At 44.9% G+C, this 18,193-nt stretch overlaps 1 protein-coding gene across 1 annotated transcript; it reads left to right on the top strand.

The window, feature by feature from the left end:
* Window positions 1–62: 62 nt before the first annotated feature.
* Window positions 63–15,576, top strand: LOC144094747 (uncharacterized). Its single transcript, XM_077628658.1, has 6 exons — window positions 63–243; window positions 1,191–1,397; window positions 2,192–2,310; window positions 9,080–9,206; window positions 13,384–13,683; window positions 15,401–15,576. Exons 1-6 carry the CDS (start codon window positions 64–66, stop codon window positions 15,536–15,538), a joined length of 1,071 nt encoding a protein of 356 aa, XP_077484784.1. The 5' UTR covers window position 63; the 3' UTR covers window positions 15,539–15,576.
* The last annotated feature ends 2,617 nt before the right edge of the window (window positions 15,577–18,193 follow it).

The following is an 18,193-nucleotide window of genomic DNA, read 5'->3' on the forward strand; positions in this document are numbered from 1 at the left end:
CAACGACCTGCATTTCCTGTATATAGCACTCGTACTGCAGTATCGCCGCGCTCCTACGCAGCCATGACATCGACAGCCACAACTCGACCCGGCATGCTGATCTGCGTCGTCGGAGAGAGTTTGTCGAACCCGACGGTGTTCGATGGGACCATGTGCGACTATGCCATCTACCCTGATCTCGTGAAAGACGGCACAGACTTCGTACCGCTGTACGGAAAGACCTCATGGGAGGCATTCAAAAAGGTACTGAAGCGGCATTACTTACAGTTGGTTCAATAAAACTTACGCATGTGCTCAATCATCCGCGCTAGCGGTAGCGAATTAACGGGAGTGTAAAATTCGAATTAAAGGCCCTGTTTTAAGGTGTTGCGAGCAGAGGCTTACAACATAGGTTTTTATTTCCGTCTGTTTCTGCGGGAACACTGTCAAAAGCATTGTGTGATAGGGCGAAATTTTACCCGAGAGGAAGTGTGCGCCCGTGAAGCAGAAGAAATCGGCGAGTGAGAGGTTTTTTTTTAAGTAGTTACGTTCTCTGATGCAGTCCTCCTTGAAATACTGCTTTCTCCTAGCAACATAGATTGACCTGCCATGCCTGGTTTACATAATACTTTTTCATTTAGTGTCATGCCCATGACCGAAACATTTGACGACCTTTCTCAGGAAAACACGAGCTCTACGAATCCGTTATCGGTATGCCATCTCCCAACACGTGTAACATCCGCCGTGATTTGACCGAATGTTAGCGGTCAGGACTCGCGCCTAGCGTATATACTGCAAGATAGAAGACGTTTTATGGATTGCAACAACAGTAAGAACGAAATCAGAGAAATGAATTCGGCATTAGCATAACTTGCACACTGCTGTGCATAGAAACGGGCTTTAGTGGGGCAGTTTTTTTGCTGGGTATTTTTATTCCTAAGTATCCGCCGTGATAGACAGCTGACTTCGTATACAATATTTCTCGAAAACCATGGTGTCAACTTTCGGAGGCGATTCGATTGATTTCTAAGAGAAGGCGGGCGTCTATACGCCAGCACAAAGCGACGAGCAGAGCACAATGGTACAGTGCCTACGCAGTCGCTGTGTTCTGCTATGCGGCAGCGTACTGAAGAAATGCACCAAGTAGCTCTGCTTTATACCTTATTGGAGTTCACTGTAACACTGTAACACGCCCGCCTTCCTGTATGCAGGCTACCGAGACTAATTCACAAATAGGAGTCGGTGTGAGTTTCTCTCTGCTCCAAGCCAAGCACAGCAACAGCACCGTGGCCTACATTCCCACTGCAGTGCCCCAGTTGGAATATTTTGTGCGAACGATGAGGGTGTCGGCTATGGGAGTTCTGGATTTCGCTCGCCGCGAGGGCATGAACACGAACCAGCTGAAGCCCATGTTCGAGGTGAGCCCTTGTACTGCTTTTTTAGACAGAATAAATGTGAAAGTGACATATTGAAGCTTAACCCAAACGTAAGGTAGTCCGCAAGAAGCATGAGCAAAAGCATGATCATATATGGATTTTCGATTCCTTAGAGTAAATTTTGGGTTCTGGATCCAGGAATTGTTACTCTGCAGCAAATGACGATAACACAACCTAAACATTATTGGTCTTGATCGGTCGGCACCAGCGCAATAACCTTATTATTAAAATGGGATCTTACACCTTCACTATGCCTAAACAGCCCCGACATGTATTTTAAAAACGTGTAGCAACAGAGGAAGTTCCGCAATTTTCAACAATTTGGCTTTTCTTTTCACCATCTGGCGCTAGAAAAGCTATTGCCAGTGAAAGGAAAGTAACTAATTCCAAAGCGAAATAGTTTTTCTTAGCTAGTTTTTTTAGCGGATTTCTTGGTCAGTTATTTCTCTTTACAGTTCTCAAACGCCAGCCACTTTGTGCGACATCATAGTATTGCGGTGTTAGTTGTAAGGTGCAGATGCTTATCGTAATCTCCTATTCTTTTTGATCATGCATTCGTGGCTGTAAAAAAGTTGCAATAAATAGTGTAGCTTCAGTCACCCGAATTTTGTATTGGTTCATATTTTTTTACATTCATATTGTCCGTGTGCAAGCACCACAGTTAGTGGGGACTGGGAGTAGCTCTTGTTCAGGAGTAGAATTCTCCAGCTGCATTAGCGTGTATCATTTCTGACAGCACTTGAAGGCGCGTTGCGGGTAACGTTCACACGACACAGGTGCTGGATAGAGTGGTGCGCCAACAGAACCACAAGACACCAATGGTTTTCCTCGGAGTGGAACTGGGCACCGGTGATGTAGTCGACCAATTTGTTTCCGAATTGCCACCATCTGTAGGGTAAGCATATTCGACTTGGACTCTATTATGTTCCATTGATACGGCCTCTTTGTGAGCAGAATGTGAACTTGACAGCTATATGAACGGATTCATTGCGAGTAGAATATTAATAGGATATCCCCTAAGTAGTAATTCTGTAACCATTATCGTCCGCTGGTGATCAAAGATTTCTTGCGAAAAGGGACCAGGAGTGTCCTACGAATGGGCTGCGAACCGTACTAAAATTAGTAGTGGCATTCTTTACAAAATATACTGACGGATGGTAATAGAAGCTATTAAAAAACCAATTGATATTCTTTTTTGTTTATACTTTTTAGGAACATCCTATCAACCATCTTACGACGACTGACCATCAATATTCATGAGAGTCAAAAGTGTGAAAAGTCTTTGTACGTCCTGTCATCAACTTGTCGACAGTTTCTTTACACTTCCTACAAACGACTTAAAGACAGTGGCTTCCAATAACCTATGAACAGTAGTCCAACAGTTTACCATCGATATTCACGGGGATTATGTTAATTGAAAGCGTTTATAATTTCTACCGTCAACATGGCAACATTAGCAAAGTGTCTAACGGCACTGTTGAAGATTTTTTAAAACATTCTTTTAGCGCTTCAAAAAGATTTTGTAAATATTATTGTAGCATACTGAAATAATGATAGAAGCAAACTGCAAATTACTACATTTATTGCAGACACATCCTCGCGACAGAAGCCCTCAGCACCTCATCGTCCTTTTGCTACAATGACGAAAAGGTGTTTTTGACGTGCAAGACACGTCAAAATTTCTGACAGGATACCCTAAAAGAAAAAAAAATTTGTTACACAGAAAAATTGACAAACGATTTTATATGCTTTCTTCCCGCGTCCCGGAAGAGGTACTGCGCTGGTGCTTTAGCGGTGCTCCTAGCGGTAGTTGGGACCGGAGCTCTTACAGCTTTTTCGTACTCGAAGGTTGTCTGTTGCTGAGTACGATGTCGCTGGAGCGCGAACGGTAAAGTATAGGGGCTTAAAGTGCTCTGATAGCGGAGCTCCTTCTGCAGGCAAAGTATTTTTCCCGAAGCTGAGTCCAGCGGATCGCTGTTATCTCTGTAGCTTCCCTACACTTTTCGGTAGAAGCGGCCACATGAACTGAAGTGGTCCCAGAAGTAGGTCATAACGCAACAAAGCAGCAACTAAGATGGATCCTTTTACCCATTCCTACTTCACTCTTGCGCTTCATTTCCGATGAACAGCCGTCAGCACGCTTAACACGAACGCTCAAGCGCATGTCTTCAGCTGACATTAGCGCCGCTGGGTGTCAGCCGCTGGGGCTGAGACAATATTAGGGTGGAACCATGCTGGTTTATAGACAGTCTACAGACTTCCTATAGACTCTATTGCCTTCCTATATATGTTTATTTCTCTCTATTTATAGTCTATAGAGTGTCTATAGACAAAAGTCTATTGTGTGACCCTAAATGTACAGATTCGACAGACTGTTTATAGGATTTGTATTGCCTACAGACTATTATCTTGGACAAGTCTATAGACAGTCTATAAACTTTATAATAGACTTTATAGAATGAAGTCTATGGGCTGTCTAAGACTGCCTAAAGAAATTTTTGCAAGGGCAGAGCACGAGCTGACTCCAACCGCCGCAGACACACCGTGCAGCATGGTCTCGGACTCAGCGCCCAGCGCTCCGTGTGGTGGTGAAAACTTCAATGGACACAGGGGAGTTTAGGACACGCAGGTCGTTGGACCCCCGCACGGCCCCACTGCACTCAAATGTTCATGTCCCGGAGGCTCATGACGCTGGCAGCCCGGCCTATGGCGATGGATTGCTTGGCCGGGTCCTCGCAGCACAGTAGGGTCTCCCAAGCCTTCCAAGTGGTAAGGATCTCCAGGCCCCGCAGGGGGGGATGCGCCGGGCAGAGGAAAATGATATGATCGAGAGTGGCTTTGGGGTGGTGGCGGAGGGTACAGGAGGGGTTTGTGTGGACTTGGTGATAGCGCGAGCGTATATAAGGAGAGGGTAAGGTGCGTGTTTGGAGCCGCCTCCAAAATGTTTGGTGATAATTATGCAGGGAGGGATGGGGTGGGGGGTAGAGCCGACGGTCGGCTTTGCAGGCCTGCGTCAGTTCACTGAGTGAATGCATGCGCTCTCGTGAGATCCTTAGATCGGAGGCCGCTGGTGCCCGGTTGAGAGAACCTCGGAGTGGAGGCTGCCCGGTGCCTGCCGGGAGTGGGCAGGCACTCATATGAGCTCCATGTAGCGGAGCGGGTGCGAAATGCAGGGACATGAACTCTCCCACGAAAAAAATTTAGTATGGCAGTTTTAGAGTCCGACAGTATATACCGGGGCTCCGTGCGCGTGATGGCTAGGGCAATGGCGGCCCTCTCTCCTCCGAAGTGGCAGTGGGGGATACGTGAAGGGTGGCAATCGGTTGGAGGGAGGGGTTCATGATGGCTAGAACCGCGTACTCGCCTGTGCTTGCGGCATCCACCCACACGACATACGGTTCCGTGCCGTAGTGTTTGTGGAGCTCCCATGCGCGAGCTCTGCGGCGCGGTTTGTGGTAGGTGGGGTGCATGTTTTTGGGGAGAGGTTTAATAAGTAGTCCGCGGTGAATGTGGTGGGGGACCTGGATTTATGTGGGATTCGTGGCTGGTATCCTGATACCGAGGGTGTGTAGGATGTGTCCGCTGGTGGTGGTTCTCGCGAGACGTATGTATTGTCTGTCGGTGGGCCTCGGTAAGCTCACCTATCGTGTTGTGTAGGCCTAGCTGGAGGACTTTTTCGGTCAGGAGCCGTTATATCAATGCAGGACGCGCAATCGAGCGTTCGTGTTAGGCGTGCTGACGGCGGCACATTCGGTATATATTGGGCAGAAGCAAAAAGAACTAAAACAAACAAAAGCCCTGCCCACAATGCGGCCGTTTTGGGCGGGGGTGAAACTATTTTAGGAAAGGTGATTATATAGGGGGAGCGATCGTTGCGGGCGGTGTCTTCTGTACAGGAGTATGGTAGCTTATGCTATCCTTCGGGCCTGTGCGATAAACCACTGCTACTCGCTCAGGCTAAGCTGGACAGAGCAGATTATCATGAGGTGGTAGTAAAGGTACTCGGGTTTCGTTTATGTGGTTGTAGGGGGGGGGGGGGGGGTGTTGGAGGAGGATAAGAAGGTTTGGGCACACTCACGTGGAGCGATATAGAGCGGGCTACCTGCTGCTGCATGACGGCCAGTGCGCGCTGGTTATTGTGAGTTGGGACAGGAAGGTGGTGTGGTTTTGGTGGTGTGGTGGTGGTTCCGGAGGGAGTTTGTCTCGAGCTGGCTGTACATATCTGCCTCTGTTGAACAGGCGAAAACTTTCATTCAGTGTAGTAGAAATACGTCGCTGCGGTCCGTAATCTCAAACTTTCGTTCTGGCCTACAACAATAGCCCCTATGATATAAATCACTCCACAGGGAAACATCCGTAACATTAGAGAATTTGCTCCGTCGTGCGGTATATTCGCTAACTACGGCAACCACGACTGTACGGCAAAATATGGCCTAAAAGCGTTGCACGTTAGCAACAGAAACGTGTTGCCGTATTGGTCGAATGATTGTCCGTCTCTGCGAAAGCGCTCTTATTAGCTCGAAAATAATAAATCATCATCATCTTACCATGACCACCTCAGTGCAGAAATTGCGACGGAATCCGCGGAAGACTTTCTCACATGGAATACACTACCATTGAAATCAGTTTGCTGGATTAATGTTCTCGTGTAACTAAATATCACTATTACTCGATAGTGATAGTGATTCTCGATGTTTTGCAATAAAGTTTTTATTTTATTGAAGTGGGAATAAATAATACCAGCTGAGTGCACAATTTAAGGCAGGATCGGCGGCAGAAAGCACGGTTACATGGAGTTCCCTATCATTGAAATGAATTTGCTAAATCACCGTTCTTGTGTAACGAATTATCACTATCACACTATATTGTGCAGAAAGGTTTTGTATTTTATTTAAGTGGGAATAAATAATTCTTGAATATTCTAGCAATTCATTTTATTTGTGGCAAAATCAATTCTTTCCTAGTAACTTTATTTAAAAGTGCATAGAAGTAAAAATTTACAAGCTTCCAATCAACAAATGTAAATGAATATCTCTAAATCCTAAGAAAAAATCCTCTATGAGGTTTAAACTGTAGACTGCAGACAGGCTTATTGTACAGGATTCAGATACAGGGTGTTCCTGTATGCCGATGAGTGTCCTGCATTTCTCAGAATAGGCCTGTATTGTACAGAATAACCCTGCATTACAAAGAATGGCCCTGTTTTATACAGGGCGGCCCTGTATAATACAGGAATTATGCTTAAAGTATATCCGACTACACGAGAGCTAGGGAGTTTGTCCAGCAAGTGTCGCTAGCCTACACGCTAAATGCTGCCATACATATAGCCTCAAAAACTGGTAATCTGCGATTATCGGTCTATGTCACCAATTCGCACTAGTTCCGTGCGCTTCCAAAATGCTTCGAGCGTGTAGGGGTAACGGTCTTGGTCTCTCAGGAGATGCCGTTATATAGACTAAAAACAAAGCTCAGTATAATAAACACAACGAAACTTCCTTAGAAACAGCATCATGCTTGCACACACTTCAAGATGGAAGTTAGTTTATACACAAGTTCTAAGCACACAACTTAAGACGATCGAGCTTCCGAAACCATGTCAACAAAACATTCAAAATATTTTTCAGCAGTCATTTCAATACAGCACTCACAACGTTCAAGACAGAATTAGAAAGAATTTTACTTTAGGTTTGACCTCTTTAGGTGACAGTAATGATAGTGTTTCAGTGGGAAGCTGGTTAAAATGAAACAAAGGGTATGGATATTCGGCTCCTTTTTTTCTTTTGTAAATAACGCGGAAAGGTTTTACGTGTTTGTTTATATTACTTCAGCCTTCTTTTCAGGATGCTTAAATTTTATTGATAAGTAGTTTATGTTAATTATTACGTGTACAAGTGGATCTGAACGAAAGTACTTGGTGGTATTTATGATCTCCGAAGAGATGCCATGCAAAATGTTTGCGCTGATTCTTGGCACAAAGCTCCCGATCTTTCTTACTTTTGGCAATGCACGCGAGCCATGAAGAGCGATATATCATTAAAACAGGCTGTCTTATAACCTTACATACAATCCGACGCAACTTACATTAAGCCTTAAAGTTTGTTCTGTACGCATACGTAGAAGTTACGCGGACACGTTTGATGAGATGCTCAACAGAAGGTGCCCTGGACATGTTTGTGTTAAAATATATGCCCAGTGATTTGATTGTCTCAGAGAAGGGCAGAGGAGCACATTCGCATCTGGAGCAGAAAGTGTCGTGCAGAATAACCGATTCTTTTAAAATATTTTTTGTGTGAGGAGTTCTGAAACAAACAAAAGCCGTATTCTGCTGTTTAATGTGAATATGATTATATGAAAAGCAATCACTCATTTTCTTAATCACCATTTGTAGGACTCCTGCCGGACAAGCAACGCCGTATCAATTCAGTGTACAATTCAATCATTATTGCGCGATATCGTTGGCATAAAAGAAAAGATCCTAAAACAAAATCTTGCAGCACGCTTAGAGAAGAGGTTTGAAATTGAGGAAGTCAACTTTGGCTCTCAGGATTTGAAAGGTAGTTAGAGAAAAAGTGTGGTTGGGCCCACTATATGCTATCTTACACTGTTTCTTCAGAAAAATGCTGTAGTAAACTTCATCCAAAGCCTTCGTGAAGTCCAGAAATAGTCGAAGGCCAAGGCTTATCTTGTTTTTATCTTTTTACATGCCAGTCTTATTGTAGCAGTTTTCAAGATATATAGTGCTACACTCATGCCGAATACCAAACTGTGCTGCATTGACGATAGTGAATATTACAGAACGACCCCATGTTCTGATCCATAATTTTCTCCTCTGAAAATGGAATGGAAGGCAATATTGCTGTCGGTCGGTTGTTCCTTTTATCAGATTTTTTGCCCTACTTACAGATAGACCGTATGACAGATATGTTTGACTTCCGATATTTCTCCTCTTAAGGAGCAATCGTTGAGAATGTGCCAAACACATTTTTTGGTATCTAGTAAATATTTCTTAAATCACACTATCCTGTCCTGTCGTGCTTGAGAGGTTTGGCCAATGAAAGAACCTTTATGTTCCGGAACTCAGTTTCATCAAATGCCAAAAAGAATGCAAAGTTTGGGAAGTTTGAAACTTTAAACAGGGCCGGAGGAGGCTGTGGTTGCGCTTTTAATTATTTCACAGATTAGGGAACTTTCACTGATCGATTCCGCTCTAGATCTACCGCTTCCATTGTAAAAGGTAAGGTATAGTTCATTATCTAGATTTCTTTTCAGTTTTTTCTCCATTAGATAATGCTGAAGTGCTCACGTTGTTCTGTTATTACCACGACGTTTCGCGAATCAACCAAAAATGACTGAAATCCTGCAAAACAAACTCCTGAGACTCCAGCTCGTTTAATTTATTTCAGTTAATTTAGCAACATTTAGTCCATACTCCTAATACATGTGGATATCTAGTGGATGCCAGTACCTTGTAATACTTCTCTTATTGATTTCTACGAGCGCTATTAAAGGTTTTTGAGCATGAAGTCGTGAGTAAACGATCTCTTACCGGAAATATCTTCGTTCTCTGTTCCATGCCTGCTTACCATTCCAAAGGTTGCCAGAACGTGCTCCTCTCGAAATTGACTATTTTGTTTTACATTTAATCTTATAATTATTTTTTTCAGGTATATTACCACAATTATTATCCAGACCCACGTTCACGATCTTCCGAGAGGTCCACCGAACGGTTATAATGGGTGTATATCCTTCCCTGTGTCGTTAAACGGATCTCCGCGGATGCTGCCTGGCTTTGTGAGTTATTCGCTACGCTGGTTCCGACATAGTAAGTGTACCCGACTCTGTGCACATAGAATCCCGCGTAGTATTGTAGGGAAGGCCCACGGATGCTCTTTTGGATAATTTTTGATTAGCTGGCAGGTCACGGTTTTATATTAAATTTTTGCTGCGCATTTTGCGTGCAGCTTCTGCAATTTGGAACCAATTCCGAAACACCACCGGCTGTAAGCTCGCAACGTCACAGAACAGTAGACGGCCTCATTGGCTGCTCCATGACTAAAAGACTATGCATGGTGTGCAGAAACGTGCAGGCTCTATATAAATAACGAAAAGGGTTCAGCTCAAGTTAGGGACAACGCAGCGAGCTATGGAAATAAAAATGATAGGTGTAACGTTAAGAGATCGGAAGCGGGCAGAGTGGTTGAGTGGGTGAAGGAACAAACGCGGGTTAATGACATACTGGTCGAAATGAATAGGAAAGAAATGGGCTTGGGCAGGGCATGTAATGCGAAGGCAAGGTAACCGCTGGTCCTTAAGGGTAACGGAGTGAATTCCAAGAGAAGGCAAAATAGCAGGGGGCGGCAGAAAGTTAGATGGGCGGATCAGATGAAGGAGTTCGCGGGGATAGGGTGGGCACAGCTGGGAAAGGACCGGGTTAATTGGAGAGACATCAGACAGGCCTTTGCCCCGTATTGGGCGCACTGAGGCTGATGATGATAATGATGATGATGATGATGTGCCTATGTACCGTCGGAGACAAAAGCTCCCAGGGCACGCATGCGCACTGCTGTCTCACCTGCTGGTGCCTAGCCACTCTTATATCGAGGCCGGCATGCGGTGTGCATTTGTGCTGAAGAGGAAGAGAGGTGTCAGATTCCTTCGGTTGGATGCAGAAAAGGAGGAAGCAGCCTTCTGCGATTACAATGAAAATAAATAATGATTGCTTATTTTGCTTAACAAGAAACTAAATTTACCGAATTGTTTCCTGGTGAGTGCAAGAAGTCCAGATTCTTAACTCATCGTGAGGGACGCCTCCCACGGCTTTATTCCGGGCAAAGCTGAGCGGAAACTCCTGTCCGTTATGCCCGGCCGAGATCGCAGAGTTCCGGGCAACTAATTCGCACTTGGGTTCAGTTCAGTTCAGTTCAGTTCAGTTTATTTACCTTAAAGGCCCCCTTGTGGATTACGCATGCGTGCCCTGCACACTGTCCCGGAAAATGTTTTGGTACCAGCACTTCATGCGTACTTTTCGGGACTGACCGTCGTCAATATCTCAGGAAACCGCCGTGATTCGTGCGAAGCCACGAGCAACGTCACTTGCGGCACCTGTGTAAAAATAGCAATCAGCACCTGGCTGGATAATTTCTCTTGCCTCCAGGTTTATTGGCGGCAACAGGCAACACGCAATGACTATAATGGGTAGAAGTGTACAAATGACTTTTCTGTATGGAGACAGGACACGTATAAATTAAGGCATTTTAAATGGATAAGAAAAAAAAGCCTCACCGGAAATTCAGCTAGGCGTGTACACAAAACTAGAGGATAATTATCGCCATTGTTGGTGTGATTTTCTAAGGAGAAATATATCGTTTTCAATCGCTGTAGACCAGACGAATTTTTTCTGAAAACTTATAGAATGAAGTATTTTCAAATTTTCAAACCTGCATTATGCACAGGCTAATTTTACAGCAGCAAACTTGGCGGCCGTTGCTGTGTTTTGCGTTGGTGTAGTAGTATTTGTAGTAGCCGGCACCTCTGGTGGCTGGTTGCCATGGGAAGCCCCGGGAGAGTGAGGATGAGGAAGGCGCAAACGGAGGGCATGAGTAGAGCAGAGGAATCCGTGACCGGAGGTAGGTTGCAACCGTAACCATCGAGACGGTATGGTTATCGTGGAGGAAGGAGGAGGGTAACCGTGGATGGTAAGGAGAGAGTGTAGATTACGCAACCCGCGGGTGGTTGCTGTTTTATGAGGACGTTACTGCGAGGGCTCAAGAATGCGCTACCAGAGAGGGGTGGCCACGAGAACAACACAGAGTGCTTACCGCGGAAGGAGAAGGGAATGTAATACCTCAACAGCTGTAGCTGCATCTCCTGGTACACAGGGGTAATTGTTCTGTGTTATTTTTAACTGTTGCCTTAGTTACGGGTTACGAATAGCGCATAAGTTACCCGTATAAGCCGCAGGTGATACCCATGGCTTTTTTCTATTATGCTTTCTGCTGCCGAAATCGAGATTAGGACCGTTAGCTGTCGACGACTTCCTAAGCTAGTGATTTCCACCAACTTCAGTTCACCACAGCACGCCTAGAAGGAGCACGGCCGCACAGCAACGCACCAGAGCAGCGCAGCTGCAGTGGCTTGCTGTTCGTCCGCGTTTTTGTTTCTTTTTGTGAACTCTTGATAATTTAGGTATCAGCTTCACCTTCACTTTTAGTCCTCACAGCTGGTTATCTAACAAGTGGTGTTTGTCTCAGAAGTAAAAATTCAAACGGGGGATCTCGACAGCGTAATACCCTTCACCACACTTTACTCATACACCCCCAATGCTCCTGTGAATGCTTGTTGTTCAGAGGCCCCGTTTTGTGAGATTGAACCCCAGGTGGTCGAAATATCCAGAGACCTTCACTACGGCGTCCCGCATAGCCTCAGTCGCTTTGGGGCGTTATATCTCTATAAACCATAAACCATCATCCCTTCGTATTCTTCTATGCTCGCGTTCTCTTCACCTGCCACTACTGGGTGAAAATATACGTAGCATGACACAAGAACAAATGCGAAAGGAGAAATGCGCTGTGATGATCACCTGAAAGAACTCTGTAATGGGCAAGAATCATTCAAACGACATCAGGATATTTTTCTCATTCTAAAGCTCACGAATATCCGAGCACAAGTTCTTCCCTTTGCATTCGAGTGTGCAAATATCACTGCTTTATTTGAGGGAGATATTGGCATCGTGACGAAAGGTGGAAAAGCTTTTATGGGCCTTAGGAAAGAATCAGAAATATGAGAGCGTAATTCCAGTGCAACCGCAAGAGAAAAGGCAAGTCATATTAAGTGACTTTTTGTGTAAAGTTTGGTGGTGGTGGGGGTGAAAACATTCATTAGGAAGGGACCAGAGGTATGTTTGGATCAGCCCGTAAGAGACCGATCCTTACAAGCACTAGGCGGAGGTCCCTAGTTTGGGACCCCCGTGGCGGTGGCCACCGCCAGGGCGCGCCCGACTAAGGCTTGTTGGGCCTGTAAGTCGTGGAAGCCGAGCAAGGTCACCTCCCAGTCCTCCCGGGTTGGGTTGGGGATGGGGGTAATAGCCGGGTTGGAGGGGCAGGCCCACACCATGTGATAGACACCACTCTACATTGCGGGCAGCAGCTGCCGCTAAAGGAGGGGTCAAAATGTTTTAGTGCTGCAGGGCAAAGCAATGTATTTGTGAGAAGGTGAAGGAGGAACCGCTCATCCGCTTTCTTGAGGCCTTTACATGGGCGAGTGTGAAGGCGATGACTATCTCCGGCTCGCGAGGGTCCTGTTGGAACGTCAAACAAGGCTGCACTCCCTTCCTAGCCCATTGAATCTACCAAAATTGCATACGGGATACGAACCTCGCACACCGTTACCTTATATGGGTCCTTGCTCACCACGGGTTGGCAGGAAACGAGGCAGCAGACGCAGCCGCCCGCGCGCTCTCTCACCGGGCTGTTTTCTCCTCCCCACCCGATCAGGAATCTGATTTTAATCCGGTCTGTACCTTCATAGATGTTACAATCAACTACAATTTGGAGGTAGCCACCCTCACAGTACCTTTCGGGGAGAGGGGGCGGGGCGGGGGGTGTACAGTTTTGTGCTCTCGCATTGAATTTGTGCTCAGTCGGGGAGCGCTACGTCTGTCAACGTCGCAAGTTCGTTTTCTCTCTTAGAAATCATAGCGGCACCTTGACTGCGCCAAATACAGCTATTAGCAACCTTTTTGTAACACGCGGAATACACTCTTCAGTGCATGACGTATTACCTCAAAGACATTTATGGGACCGGTCCGGGGATTCTAGGCCGGCGATCATCTTTTTGAAGTTAATGTGTTCACTTCGAGCCCGTGATATCTTCCCCTGGCAGCAATTTCTCATGTGGCATAAAAAGGAAAATTTCTTGACAACCTGCTTGACAAATGATATGACATGTTCTTTTCGTTGGCCAAATGCAGGAATTAGCGCGGATTGCACAGCATCATTTGCGGTCTCAAGGTGACAATTTCCGCATTATGTTCTCCTCAACATTGGGCGTCGCGATGTTCGTCGGCGAGGAGGGAGGCAGCGAGCCAACGCAGCCGTATCAGAGCTGCGAACGGACTCTCCTGGTCGACTACGACGTCCTCTGCAATACAACGGTCAGCAGCGGAGACCCAAACTACCACCGCCTTGATGGGTACGCGTACAAGACATGGGTGCACGGTAACCGCAGCTACTGGGCCAGTTTCGAGACTGAGCAGTCCTTGACTGTAAAGGTGAGCTTTCAGATTACTTCCTTGCCAGTTGATTAAGTAGGAGTTGCTGACATAATGGCATACCGCAGCTGGGCTACTCAAAAGGAATGTTTAAAATAGCTCTACCACAGCTATGTAGAACAAATTCGCGCTACCTTTCTTGTACCTTTCTTATACATAATTTTTATTTTTGAGGCAACTGTGGTTTATTGTAGGATACAGCTATGGCTGTATTGAAGGGAACGCTCTAACCTTCGGAGGTGTAGCAAAATTTTTAATTTAATCTTTCTCTTGAACTGCTGTAACTGCAACTGCAACTACTGATACGTCGTTTGTTGTCGTTCTGGCTCCTGAAGGAGGCAGGTTCAATGTTTTGAGGGAATTAAAACTACATATCGGTGTTTTTATTCAGGTTCTTTCGTGCCTTACGTGAGTCTAAACAACTCAGCCATTGTTCGATTGATGAAATCGCGACAGCATCAGAGAAGAAACTCAGTTATAAATTATTTGGAAATTGTCAGCAAACATAACGCCTTTATTCATGTATTGGAACCTATAAAGCGTCATTTTAAAAATAAACTCTATAATTAGGTGTTCAAACCCATAAGCAGCGTCCTTACGAGCCGCAGGTCTTGACAGAAAAAAAAACGGTATGCGGACGGCGAATTTATTTTGGGCGGCGCTCTAGAGAATACAAATTTTGGCACTTTCTTTTCGTAGTAGAAAAAGAAATCGCACAATGCAAAATAAATGTTAATGTCTTGCTTGACGTGTGCTGATAGGTAGTAGAGGCTTTATGGTGTCGACTTATAAAGAACACAACTGAATAGCGACGGCAGAATCCACTAATTAGTGCATATATGTGCCCAGAACCACAAGAAAGCATTCCTCGCGAAGTTGCGACAGTACTAATCGAAGTGCGAGCATGGGTAGTGTGTGAATTATGCCTTTAGAAGCAAGGCAATTAGCATTCCCGCTACAGTAGGTTCCTTTGTGTGAATCTTGTCAGTAGAGTATTGCTGCCGGCCCCGGTAACTCTGATGATATTGGTTCTGATGAAAAAAGTAAGCGGGATGTCATGTTTTTTTTATTTTACGAGGCTGGTCAATAACATGTATCTATCATACGAGATGATTGTGAAGTTTTACTCAGTAAACGTGAGAAATAATTTGATCAATTGCAAATAATGAACGCTCCAGTGTGTCATCCTTAAAGAGATCTGTTTTCACTATAGCCACAGCATCTTGCCATTAAATTGATCGCGGTATTTTTTATTTACACGCGTCCACGCTCTCTTAATTAGCGCGGGTTCATGTCGTTGAGAACAGTCTGACAAAAGAATTGATAGCTAGAATATACATGATGCACTCGCAGTTTGCCAGTTCATCGAACGTACATTGTATTACTTCTTTTCTGCAATCATACTTTCACCGTCAACCGTTTCCAGCTACACCCTTTGGGCTGAAAGGAGATATCTGACAGCTGCCATTCGCCGGGAAGACGTAATAGCAAGGAACATGTTCTCAATAGTATCTCTGCCAGCGCATCGCGCGTAGGTTGATGCTTTTTTGAAGTGTTACGGATTCCAGCCTTGCCATCATGCGTGAAATGATTCATAACTAGTGACAATATCTGGACGAATGATTTTGGTGTTCTTTTGCGGTCCTCGTTTTCCGCAAAGTAGAAAATGATCCGTGGCACCTTAACTTTCTTAACTTTCTTGCACTCTCTCCTGCAGCTGCAAAGGTACATCACGAACGTCTCTGACGGCTGGGCGCTCTTCGAGGTCCAGCATGACGTAGGAAAGGCGTGCGGCTTGAACGACAACAGTCGCGTGTTTGCGGTCCAGACAAAAGCGCGCACCCGAGTTCCATAATATTCCCCCTGTCTGATCGCCTTTCGACGGAAACGACATGCCGGCTTCTTTTTTTTGCTTGCTTCTTTTTTTTTGCTTGTTTTCTGCAAAAAGCTGCAAGCGTTTGCTTTTCCTTTCTCGCTTTTTCACAAAGACTAAGTGCTAGCTCGCACAAGTTAACGTGCTCAGAAGTGGAGACCTTCTCAAATCTAAACCAATACTGCCGGCAGCACTCTTCATCCATGACTCTTGTGTTCTGATTTGCAGCGCTTAAGCCTGCTAAAACGATAGTAAATTTATTTATTTATTTATTTATTATTGATACCCTCAGGGCCAAAGGCATTTCAGAGGGGAGTGGTTACAAATCACAGAAAATGAACAAAAACAAAAATTCAACATACAAGCGTCATGTTCCTGGTTATACAATTCAGAAGTAAGCATAATATGTAAGTGCAAGGTAAGAGAACAAAACAAGGGAAACTAAAGTAAACAAAGGAAATGGAGAATGATAAGTACATTTGTTGTGAACCTTAGTATACAATGTTAGCTAAATTGCTACGGAAGCGCAGGATGTCTTGAATGCAGGCTGTCGATCCGGGAAGGTGGTTCCAATCTGCTGATGTACGGGGAATGAACGACTGAGAACAAGCTTTTGTTTCGTGCGACGTTATACCGACCTTGTGAACGTGGTCTAGCCGTGGAGAGATGAAAGACGGAGGAGATATCAATTCATCGCGTAGTTTGGGACAGTTGTAAAAAATTTTATGAAATAAACATAACCGTGAAAATTTTCGACGGGAGGCTAAGGGTGGGAGGTTGAGCGTGTTTTTCATGGAGGTGACACTTGCAGTACGATTGAAGTTAAGTAGGATGAAACGGGCGGCGTTATTTTGTACAAGCTCGAGTGCATTAATTGAGTTTGCGTAGCTGGGGTCCCAAATTGCAGATGCGTATTCTAGTTTACTACGGACAAGGGTTTTGTATAACATGAGTTTTAGGGAGGTAGGGGAATTGGAGAAATTCCGGCGTAGGTAGCCTAGCATGCTGTTAGCGTTGTTAATTATGGCGTTAATATGGAGCGACCAATTTAGAGTGGAAGATATATGAACTCCGAGGTAGCGATATGACGTGACGGCCTCCAGTATGGTATTATTTAGACAATATGCACCTGTAGTAGATGATGTGCGGGAGACACGTAAAACTTTGCATTTAGAAGAATTAAGTTGCATTAACCATAAGTTGCACCATGCAGATATAGCAGATAGATCATTCTGTAGAGCGCATACGTCGTTAGTGTCGTTAATTTCGCGAAAAATTACGCAGTCATCAGCGAATAAGTGTATGTTAGAGGTTACGCAAGAAGGTAGGTCATTAATGTAAATAAGAAATAAAAGAGGGCCTAAGACGGATCCCTGTGGCACTCCAGAATGGACGGGGGTTGATGGAGAGGTGGCATTGTTAGCAGTTACGAACTGAGTGCGGTTGCAAAGGAAATATTCGAGCCAGAAAAAAAGCCTAGGATCAAGGTTTAGTTTGCTTGGCTTAAAAAGTAGTAATTTGTGGCATACCTTTTCGAAGGCTTTTGCGAAGTCGAGGAAGACGCAGTCAGCTGTTGAGCGGCGATCAAGGATGAGATTAAGTTTATGCGTAAATGATGCTAACTGAGTTTCGCAAGACAGTCGCTTACGAAAACCGTGCTGCATGTCTGTAAAAAATGAATTTGACTCCAAGAAGTTCGCGATACCTGTGTATAATATGTGCTCCAATACTTTACATGGAATACTTGTCAAAGATATGGGACGGTAGTTAAGGGGTGAATTCTTGTTACCTGATTTATGGATTGGGACCACCTTCCCGACCGTCCAGTCAGCAGGCAGAGCACCGGTGTCGAGGGACTGTTGAAATATCTTGCAAAGCAGCAATGAACAGTAAGTTTGAGAACCCTTAAGAAATTTCGCGTTGATTGAGTCAGTACCTGGACTGGAGCATGGTTTAAGGGATTCAATAATCTTCTCAATACCGCAAGCTTCGATGCAAATGGGATCCATAGTTATGTAGTTGTAAGTCTGCGCTTGTGGAAAAATGGTGTTCGTACAATGAACAATGTTTTTACAGAATGTGGAGTTCAGTACCGCTGGGCATTCTGCATCTGGGATGGCAAGGCCATTCTCGTCTAATAAGTTAATGGTATCGCTGTGGCTGGGGTTGACAATGCGCCAGAACTTTTTAGGATCAGTGGAAAGAATGCTAGGAAGTGTATTGTGAAGAAAATTATTTTTTGTGCTTTTAAGTGCAGTTACGTAAACGGCGTTAGCTTCGCGGTACGCCTCCCATTTTGCGTTACTACCAGACCTTTTCGTAACTCGGTAGAGACGTTTTTTTCGATTGGACAGTCGTTTAAGATAGGAGTTGTACCACGGGGCTCTCGAGTGGGAACAGATTGTCCGTAATGGTATGTATGTATCTGTTAATTCTTTAACCTTGGTAACGAATAGATTCCAGTTAGTATCGACAGAGCGGTCATCAAACCCGTTGCAATAATAATCGATAAATTCGGCGAGTTCCCTGTTAATGGCCTGAAAATCAGCTTTTTTATAGTCGCGGATGTGTTTAGAAATCTTCTCAGCTGGGGGAGTAACGATGCAAATGTCAAATGAGAGCGATAGATGGTCGCTG

This window comes from Amblyomma americanum, chromosome 6 (genome assembly GCF_052857255.1).
Source record: "Amblyomma americanum isolate KBUSLIRL-KWMA chromosome 6, ASM5285725v1, whole genome shotgun sequence".
NCBI classification, from domain to species: Eukaryota; Metazoa; Arthropoda; class Arachnida; order Ixodida; family Ixodidae; genus Amblyomma; species Amblyomma americanum.

Excerpts from the sequence above, each read along its gene's own strand:
- LOC144094747 (XM_077628658.1), top strand. The coding sequence starts at position 64 with ATGACATCGACAGCCACAACTCGACCCGGCATGCTGATCTGCGTCGTC. Across the intron at positions 1,398-2,191 it reads AGCTGAAGCCCATGTTCGAG|GTGCTGGATAGAGTGGTGCG; the intron begins GTGAGCCCTTGT and ends CACACGACACAG. Across the intron at positions 9,207-13,383 it reads CGCGGATGCTGCCTGGCTTT|GAATTAGCGCGGATTGCACA; the intron begins GTGAGTTATTCG and ends GGCCAAATGCAG.